This window comes from Toxorhynchites rutilus, chromosome 2, assembly GCF_029784135.1.
Source record: "Toxorhynchites rutilus septentrionalis strain SRP chromosome 2, ASM2978413v1, whole genome shotgun sequence".
NCBI lineage: Eukaryota > Metazoa > Arthropoda > Insecta > Diptera > Culicidae > Toxorhynchites > Toxorhynchites rutilus.
Genome location: NC_073745.1, coordinates 139,069,476 through 139,080,061, shown reverse-complemented (window position 1 = coordinate 139,080,061; position 10,586 = coordinate 139,069,476). Strand labels below are relative to the sequence as shown.

General features: G+C 36.2%; 1 protein-coding gene across 1 annotated transcript; it reads right to left on the bottom strand.

Annotated features, from left to right (window-relative positions):
• Window positions 1-6,582: 6,582 nt before the first annotated feature.
• On the bottom strand, window positions 6,583-7,400 carry LOC129764470 (uncharacterized). The gene is made up of 2 exons (XM_055763577.1): window positions 7,160-7,400; window positions 6,583-6,917 (listed from the first exon to the last, which is right to left on the bottom strand). Exons 1-2 carry the CDS (start codon window positions 7,328-7,330, stop codon window positions 6,618-6,620), a joined length of 471 nt encoding a protein of 156 aa, XP_055619552.1. The 5' UTR covers window positions 7,331-7,400; the 3' UTR covers window positions 6,583-6,617.
• Window positions 7,401-10,586: the final 3,186 nt, after the last annotated feature.

The window sequence follows — 10,586 nt, the reverse complement described above, 5'->3', positions numbered from 1 at the left end:
TGTCAAATTTCGTCTCATGTGCTTGATTAATTCTCGAGGAATGCAAAAATTTGTGTGTGTATTAGTATTAGTATTAGTATTAGTATTAGTATTAGTATTAGTATTAGTATTAGTATTAGTATTAGTATTAGTATTAGTATTAGTATTAGTATTAGTATTAGTATTAGTATTAGTATTAGTATTAGTATTAGTATTAGTATTAGTATTAGTATTAGTATTAGTATTAGTATTAGTATTAGTATTAGTATTAGTATTAGTATTAGTATTAGTATTAGTATTAGTATTAGTATTAGTATTAGTATTAGTATTAGTATTAGTATTAGTATTAGTATTAGTATTAGTATTAGTATTAGTATTAGTATTAGTATTAGTATTAGTATTAGTATTAGTATTAGTATTAGTATTAGTATTAGTATTAGTATTAGTATTAGTATTAGTATTAGTATTAGTATTAGTATTAGTATTAGTATTAGTATTAGTATTAGTATTAGTATTAGTATTAGTATTAGTATTAGTATTAGTATTAGTATTAGTATTAGTATTAGTATTAGTATTAGTATTAGTATTAGTATTAGTATTAGTATTAGTATTAGTATTAGTATTAGTATTAGTATTAGTATTAGTATTAGTATTAGTATTAGTATTAGTATTATTATTAGTATTAGTATTAGTATTAGTATTAGTATTAGTATTAGTATTAGTATTAGTATTAGTATTAGTATTAGTATTAGTATTAGTATTAGTATTAGTATTAGTATTAGTATTAGTATTAGTATTAGTATTAGTATTAGTATTAGTATTAGTATTAGTATTAGTATTAGTATTAGTATTAGTATTAGTATTAGTATTAGTATTAGTATTAGTATTAGTATTAGTATTAGTATTAGTATTAGTATTAGTATTAGCATCAGCGGCCTGAACTATTCTTAACTATTGGATCTTGATCTAAGAGATATTACTAATCATCAGCAACGGCTAGCTTTTAACTTAACAGTTCAGAATCCGTATGCTAATGCATATGCTAATGCTCTATTTGTGAATACGAAACTGGGATTAACTGCATTTGTACATGAAGCACTTCAGAGAGTAATAAACACATCTTTACATAAAAAAGAACTATGATTAAATTTTCCGTATAGAATGAATATCACAATGAGTATCAAGTTTCCTGCAAAGAAATATCGAACAGATTTTTTTTTCTGTCAAGAATTTTCTATTACAAGGATTCACCTCTAATTGGACATCTAGCCAGGGTTGCCAACTATAATTTCAAAAAATCAGGAAGATATTGGGTTGTCCGAAAAGGTAAGTTCGAATTTTGGGAAAATAAAAACATCATTTTCAATCTAAGCATTATAATTCAATTTTATATTCATAGTTCTGTTGCACAATCTTTCGCCATCTTTCACACAGCTTAAATATTCTACCCTTTGTTGCCCCTCTAACCTCGAGTAAACCGCGAGTAATCGGTCGAAACCTACTAAACATAGATTTAAGTTGAAATTCTGTAAGAACAAATCATGAATAAGTGGCTCCGCAAAGCTCATGCGATTGAGCCTTACAAATAAATGAATTGGAAAAAAAATTCTACCCTCCCAGAACATGTTTGCTTCCTCGTCAAAAACTGCTGCGAGGCATACATGTAAGAAACAGGTTGCTTGGTAGTACCTCATAATACAGAATCCAATCCAAATCCCACCTGAAACAGAGTATATCTTTCTTCGGGCGAAGACTGGATATGTAAAAGAATTATTAAGCATGGTATAAATCCTCGCATAAGCGGAAATGCAAGTGTTTCGCCTGACCTTTTGATCGTTTATATTTTTTCCGAAAACCTACAGCATCACTACAGTCAATTGCAGAGAAATCATTATCCAAATTTTCACTGAATTCATCGTCCATGCTTTGGAATGAATTTTTACTCAAACATTTGAAGAAAGCATATCAGCAGTGGAAGACATGTTGAATTTTTCGTAATTTTTATGATATTTAGTACGGTTATAGATATATTTACAATAGTTTCATCATTCAAGTAGATTCTACTTTGAATCAGACGAACAGATTTCATATAAAATCTTTCTATATTGACTGTGGATTCAAAAACTTTCTCTTGAGTAATTTTACAACGCATTTCGTATTAACACTTATACCTACATGGACAACTCTGGAGATATATCTACACATTCTCCTCAATAAAGCAATGTTGTTCCTAAAACTTAGTCTCGTTGTAATTTCATGAATTCATTAGACAATCTGGCTTCATGAAATTTTCTAGCACTGTTTTGGAAATCCACGAAACAATTGAGGGTAGAAATAAAAAAAGTTGGGTACAGCTTTGCGTCTAGAGAATTTAACTTAATGTAGGATATTTTCATTTATTTATTTATTTATTTATTTATTTATTTATTTATTTATTTATTCATTTATTTATTTATTTATTTATTCATTTATTTATTTATTTATTTATTCATTTATTTCCATCTAGGCGTCAAGCCTTAATGAAATGTTTCATGATGAGGAAAAGTCCTTTCGAGTTAACGAGTTAACTCATGAGGGTATAAAAAATTCATGTCTTTTCGTGTTTGAAACAAATAACAATAAATTTACAATAAACGGTTAAGTTGAACTAGAACATACATAAAAACAAATTTCTCCTGTTTTAACTTGTTTTTTACAATGTGTTGTGTTTGTTGATATGTCCAATTACAGATCACAATCACCTCTAATGCGAAACTGAGTGACGACTCGGTATGTCTAATGAGAGGCAATCGCATTCTTTTTGGCGTTCTGGAAGAAAATCCCATTATAAGCGAAATTGACTGTAATGCGGAAACATTCCGAACGGATCGCAATCACGTTCCTTACGTTTGGTGGTCATTAAACTCTATGTAGTATCCCCATCCGTTTCATCTCTATTGTCAATCGTGATAATTTAGGCATAAAAATGTTATGAGCTAACATTAGCAGTATTTTTCGGAGAAAACATGAAAATGTTGTTGCTGGCGAAACTCTTTCCCTGTAGCAGAGACCATCTTCCAACGTATGGATAACTTGTTGATAATTGTATGGGCTATTCATGTATATTTTATTTAGAGCTTGAGCTTGAGCTTGGATAGACTGTACAATTCGTAGTTGCTCTCCGTGATTGACCTGAACCAACCAAATTGAACAAAGAACACACAGAATGATGCTTGGGGCTAACAAATCATTCTCGTGGTGTAATTTTCGGTGATTCGAGCTTTAAATGCTCTATAACGACGCCGTCCACGTCCTTACAGTCACCTGGGGTAGGGAAGGAATGTTAGTATGATATTCACCGCTCGAAGGCCAGAAGGGTCGCCTCTATAGCGTGGTTCCCTAGCGTTTATCACGGAAGGGATAGTTGTTAGTGGGAATGGTTAAGAAAAATCATTATTCACTGTGGTAAGTGATGTCATTATGTAAGTTAAGATCCCTATATTAAGACTCACCGCCAGGTAGCCATAGAGCAAGGACAATGGGTAAATAAAGGAATAGCAGCTTCCTAATAGAGATATAGGAAATCCGCCTGTGACGATACAGGTAATTAAATAGTGTTTCTTGTCAGATATAAAAAGGCGAAACAATGTGAAATAAATTAGTTCTAGTCTAGAGCTCAAACCTGTTTCTATCAAGTACAGAACCTTAAAGTCCTTAACTTGTATATGCGAACAATTGACCTCTCGATAAAACAAAAATCCGAATATCTCATGTGTTACAACACGCGGCAGAGATTATCTTTAGGTATCCTGAGAAGGAACACCTGTAAAATTGATACATTTCATATAATATATTTTATTAATATATTCTAGTATTAATCGCATGTACTTTTCCTCGAAAATCAATCGCGTTGGCGGAGATTCAATAGTGGGAAACCTGAGAAGGTAACCGAGAAAACTCCTCCAAGGCCAACCGATCCAGCGATATGTTCCGTTATTCATCACACCTACTCTGAGCCTGATCACGAACATAACTATTCATGTATATTTTATGCAGAATGCAAAAAAATGACAAAATTGATTTTATTTTATCTAATTTTTTTTTCAATGTATTTTTTTTTTAAATTTGTTTGATATTTTTAATATTTTATTTCTAAATATTTTTAAAATTAGGCTGTCAAAAAAGTCCTGCGGTATTTTTTTTGAATTTTCATTTGTTCATAAAATTAGTTACAATTATCTGTTTTAAGTCAAATATGCGCCGTTTTGTTCGATGACGTGTTCTCAACGAGATGCCAGCTTCATAACACCCCTGTTACAGAAGCTCGCTTCCTTATTGGCAAAAAACTCGGATAGCCAATTTTCACAGGCCTCTTTTGTGGCTAGCTTCTGACTACCTAGCTCGTTCGCCATGGACAAAAACAGGTGGTAGTCACTTGGTGCAAGGTCCGGACTATACGGCGGATGCAAAAGAACCTCCCATCCGAGCTCCCGGAGCTTCTGGCGCGTCACCAAAGAAGTGTGTGGCCTGGCGTTGTCTTGATGGAAGACAATGCGGCCTCTGTTTATCGAAGATGGCCTCTTCTCCATGAGTGCTACTTTCAAGTGGTCCAATTGTTGGCAGTACAGGTCCAAATTGAGCGTTTGGCCATAGGGAAACAGCTCATAATAGATTATTCCTTGACAATCCCACCAAACACACAGCAGAACCTTCCTGGCCGTTAATGAGGGCTTGGCCACCGTCTGAGCCTCTTCAGCGGGCTTCGACCATGACAATTTGCGCTTCGCTTCACGTTGTCGTAAATGACCCACTTTTCATCGCCAGTCACCATCCGCTTCAGAAACGGGTCGATTTTGTTGCGATTCAGCAGCGATTCACATGCGTCGATACGGTCAAAGATGTTTTTTTGCGTCAGCGTGTGTGGCACCCATACATCGAGCTTCTTTGTGAATCCAAACTTCTTCAAATGGTTAATAACGGTTTGATGACTTATCCCCAGCTCTTGGCCGATGCTACGGCTGCTACTATGCCGGTCTTTCTCGGCTAATTCAGCGATTTTGTCGCAATTTTCGACGACAGGCCTTCCGGAGCGTGGCGCATCTTCGACGACCTCTACACCAGAACGAAAACGTTGAAACCATCGTTGTGCGGTGGAAATGGAAACTGTATCGGGTCCATAAACTGCACAAATTTTATTGGCAGCTTGAGATGCATTTTTGCCTTTGTCATAGTAGTACTGTAAAATATGTCGGATTTTCTCTTTATTTTACCTTTCCAACAAGCTATAGTATGACTCGATACAATGAATACAACTAGAACTACGCGCTTACAACGACACCTCGCGGAAATACCGCAGGACTTTTTGGCAGCCTAATATTTAAATAATTTGCTACAGTTCATTCTTTCACCAACATTTTGTAGTCCTGATAGCGAGTATTTTTTTGAAATTTTGAGTTCTCTTTTCACTTTTTTCAAAAAAAAAATCAATCAAAAAACTCTAAAACTTACAAAATGTTGCTTAAAGAATGAAGTGCAGGAAATTATTCAAGTTTTTAATCAAAAGTATTAAACAAATTAAAAAACCGAAATTCAAATGAAACAATATTATTTTGAAAATCAAAGTATTTCTTCTCAGAAACATGTTTCTTAAAAATTCTGACTTTTTCTCTATTCAGCAACACATCAAGAACATGTCAAACGTGAGACCTTTGTACATAGAAATGTTACGAGCGTTTCTCACAAAAATACAAAAATGCCATATATTCCAGAAACTATAAAAGATAGAAAGATTACGTCTTTGACAAAAGTTTATACTTTAATAAGATAAAAAAATTTGTTGAAAAAAATTAGAATTTGTTGTAGTTTTTTCAAAGAAAACATGAAAAAGTTGTTAGAAAAACAAATTTTAAGGGCTACTCACATAATGTTTTTGAGAATTAAATAAAAACGTTTTTGAGAAAATTAATTTAAATTTTTAAATAATTTTTTTCAGTGTCTTTTTTTTTATTTTTATGAAAATTGAAATTATTTCCTACATTTTATCTTTTCATCAAAATTTGGTAGGTAATGAAGCGCGTTGGAGTTATAATTTTTTGTAGAAAATTAAGAACTTTGTCCTTTTTAAAAAAGTAGTTCAATTTTTTTTTTTGAATATTTAAAGTATGCAAAGTTGCATAAATGACCACTGTCTACCCATAACTGCTATCTGGGATTGTGCTACCAATTCCTAAGACGAGATGGTATGAAACTCGTCAAATATATCTATTATGGAACATATTACCTCCTGAATTACCTGCAAAACTCGGAAGCGATGTTCAAGAAGGGCTGCTTATTATATTTCACTTCAATTATTCAGCAATAGATCGATTAAGTTAGACTATAAAGACGTTTGTGTTGTTAGATTTTAGTCATACTGCAAAATTTTCGCGTAAATGACTATGTCTTATATCATGTATTTTTGTCTAATAAATAAATAAATAAATAAATAAATAAATAATTAAAAACTAATAGCTCGGCCGCAAACAAAAAAGAGCCATTGTTCCCCATTCAGCAACATAAAAAACAGTCAGAAAAAATGAGGATTGAGATAGATTTCCTAATTTCAGGTAATTTTATCATGCGCCCATAGAATTCTTATAACACTTCCAATGTTGTCTAAATCAAAATAAACATGGATAAGTATGAACCACTGCAAAGCCCGCCACGAACAGTAATAGCAGAAGAAGCAATTTTATATTCCTGATGCTTTCATGTCTTTCCATTCGCTCCTGCAGAATTTGTAGTTGCTTTTCCAATTTTTGCTTTTCTTCACACAATATTTCTAGTTGTTTTTCCATAGCCTTCACTCTTAAAATTATCTCCCGTATGAATTCGTCAATGCGATGATCGGCGAATATTTCATTTTGCATCAATGTGGGGGGAGTTTCGTTTTCGATCAAATCAAGATCATGGTATGCGAACTGAAAATTTTCAAATAAAGAACTATGAAGAGTGAAATAAACCGTGGAATTCGAGAAAAAAAAAATCGGTTGAAGAAGCAACAATTCCAGAACAGGATGATCTATTCTTACAACTAGAAACATGTGGTGACAACGCATCACTCCAAATGCATACCACATAAATGTAGTTCGTATTGTTAGATGAAAAATTAAGACTCGATGTTGGAAATTGTTAACATTCTTTATAATGCATCAGTGTATACCTCGACCCGGACCAGTGACTCGGGAGTTTCGTTCGCAATACTATCAGCGTATTCAACGCGGTCCAAATCAGCGGTTCCCTTCCATTTTTCATTTCTCATCGTTCGAATATGTGATGTTCCTTTCTTCGGAAAAATTTTGGTTGATTTCGAATAGTTGATCTTTCTGTTCATTTTATATTGGCATAGAATCACTATCTTAGCACTGATATGACTGAATTAGCACAAATGGTGAGAACGCAATGTTTGCTTTAATTACTTTTTTTGGGCCCACTCTGTATGCTACCAGCGGAAACGTCGAACGAAGGATTAATAGAGTAACGTGAGTGGTAAAATGGTTTTTACTTTGTTCTTCGTGATACTTAGCTTATGTTACGTGATACTTAGCTAATAGGTTTTTTTTCGTGTAAGTCCGGCATCTGTGATGAGGTTACTTTGAGGTAAATTTTCTAATTGACGTTCACTTATTGTTGATCTACAAAATTTACTTGGATTCATCATCGAATAGAACTGGAATCTTGAAAATTGCCATGATTGTAAACTATTCATTAACATAGAAAACCGGTTGATATTTATAAGAAAAATAATTATGTTCAAGCCATGACCGTATTGTTGACGTAGGAGTTCTTCTTGAATGGCACTAACGTTCCCAATGGAACTTTTACCGTCTCAACATAGGTTTCACTTACGTCATTTTTATTAGTAGTACTTAATTGAGAATTTTTATTCTTATGCCAAATAAAATCCTTAGAATGTATTGTCAAACCTTTTTTACCATTCGGGTCGTACGTCTGCTCTTTCAGTCACTACATCGAGGAACCATACTAATCTAATACTTTTTTCAATCGTGTATCAGTTTACACTTTTTCAAACGAATCTTAATCTCTATTGAACGTGGACAGGTATTATGACGAAGCTCCTATAAATGATAGACAACGGTACTCGGTAAATAAAAATAAAAAAAATAAAAATGGAAAGAGATAGTCGTATCGACTCGTTCGGACACTCAAGTTAAACATCAATTGATTAGTTTTCATTCCGTTATACACTCCTTTATTTCAGCACTATTTAATTCACAACCTTCGCTCATCACGGTTCTCCTCGTAATCCCCTCTATATTTCTCCATCACTATTGCCTCTCTCATCGTCAGCCAAGATCTCTCCCGTTAAGGTGGGTGCCATATTTTGATATCTTAGTAGCAGGTCAATACAACAGTCAATGATAGTCTCAATGTTGAATAGTCTCCATCGTGAATTTTAAAACATAATTTTACCATTATTCAGTCAATACATGTACAAAGCTAAAAAAAATGATCTTGTTTATCTTTAATGTTCAGCATAAAGAGCAGGGAAATTAATTTCTACCAGTACGATACTCATATTAAAATTTAATACGACTGCAAAGGATAGTTTTCTAGCAGTTCATTCGGTTCGCTTCAAGACTTGAAATCTTATCCAAAACTTTTAGTCTTGAGAAAGATTGTTTCGGATGCCCTCTCCCCCACTGTTTGCTAGCTGGATAATTTCCGAACCGTAATTACTGCTAAAAATTCAAACTATAGAAGCAATCTATACATCTCGCTCGGTATATCGTGACAAGAGGGAAATCAAAGAAAGAGAGAGAGAAAGAAAGAGAGAGAGATAGAGAGAGAGAGAAAGAGAGAGAGAGAGGAGAGAGAGAGGAGAGAGAGAGAGGAGCGAGAAAGAGAGGAGCGAGAAAGAGAGGAGCGAGAAAGAGAGGAGAGAGATAGAGAGAGAGCCGTGGAGCTGCCGGCCTAGAATTCGGGTCGAGGTCCCCGTCCCTGTCGTAGAAGGCGACTAATCGGGTGACAACGCGAGTAAGGGCGCGGTAAAGCCTATGGAGAATGCACGGGGGAAATACCGTATACAGGAGCAGCGAGAGGAGTGCCGAGCACATCAGGATCGACGCCAGTAAGATCCTGATTACGACACACTGGTATGACATGGAAACGGATATGACATGGAAACGAACAACATGCGACACTAAAGGCTGACAGTCGTGCTATTCTGCTCCCTGAGTAAGGAAGGGTGACACCTTCTTGAAACGGCGGGTGGGGTAATAGTGCAGTTGCCCCCGTCCCGGTAACAACTTGGCTAGTCTTCGGGTACGTTCGATGCTCGTCTAGGCATCAGATGTCACATTCCTGACTTGCGCTGATCCGACTCTGATCACGGTCCCCATGAAGGATCGTGTCAACCCCTGCTTGCATAGATAACCATGGGATCACAAAAAGGCGACTATGTACAACGAGCGGAGATAGCGGCCCGGAGTTGGAACCCAACCAAAATGGAGACAACTAACAGAACCAACGAAGAACGAAGAAACATTATGATGGATACAGGAGACCAAGCCAACGCGTTCGCTGGTAGTAAAAAGCTGCTGCGATCGCCAATACTGAAACAAGTGGTAACACCAGGTCCTAGTGGCAGTAATGGAGGAATACCCGAGACCCAGCAAAGTTGGGGGATCAATCCCCTGTTCCAGGAAGGAGGGTTGACTGGAGAAAGCATTCTGAACACGATCATGATAAGGGTCAAAGAACTAGACACATTCGTGCAGGACAAACCCAAGGTGCATAAAGAGATCAAGACCAGGGTGTCGGGTATAAGATCTCTCTTGGGACGAGCTATGAAGGAGCACGATGGACTCGTCGAAAGGACGAAAACTGCCGAGAAAACACTCGAAGAAGCGTTGCAAAAAGCTGCAGTTGGACAGGTGACGCCAAAGATTCCTCGAAACCGTTCGGAAAAAAGAAAAAAAAATCACCAGCAGAAGAAGAAATGCTCAAAAAACGCAAGGACGACCACGACAACGACGATCAAGGCGATAGTGCCGCCCAGGGCGACAGCGAAGAGCTGGGTGACAGCGACGACCAGAACACCGATAGCAAAAGAAACGACTGGAGCACGGTCACTTGAGTAAACAAGAAAAAATTAGTGAACGAGCAAAAAGAGAGGGAGAGAAAAGAGAAAACGGTAAAAAAAAAGAAGAAAGAGGATGAAAAGAAACAGGGGCCAAATGACAAGAAGCCTAATCCTCGGCGGGCGAGAGGCAAAGGCGATGCACTCATTGTCGAAGCCAAGGGCGACGTATCATATGCTGACCTCTTCAAAAAAATGTGAGAGGACCCTGGCCTCAAGAAAATGGAGGAGAGCGTGGTGAAGTCTAGGCGCACCCAGAATGGCGAAATGCTGTTCGAGCTGAAGAGAGACCCAGAAATCAGGAGCTCTGCATTTAAGGATCTTGTCGAAAGGGCTCTCGGTGACGGAGCGAACGTAAGGGCCTTATCCTCCGAGTCATCGATTGAATGCAGGGACCTCAGTCTGTTCACCACCGAGATGGACCTGCGTCAGAAGTTGGAGGAGGAAAACATCGTGGGCAAAAGTCCGATGAAAGTCCGATTAAGAA

What these genes read in the sequence shown, in the direction of transcription:
- LOC129764470 (XM_055763577.1), bottom strand. Translation starts at nt 7,330, where the DNA reads ATGAACAGAAAGATCAACTATTCGAAATCAACCAAAATTTTTCCGAAG. An exon ending in AGTCACTGGTCCGGGTCGAG is followed by an intron (nt 6,918 to 7,159) that starts GTATACACTGAT and finishes GAAAATTTTCAG; the next exon opens with TTCGCATACCATGATCTTGA.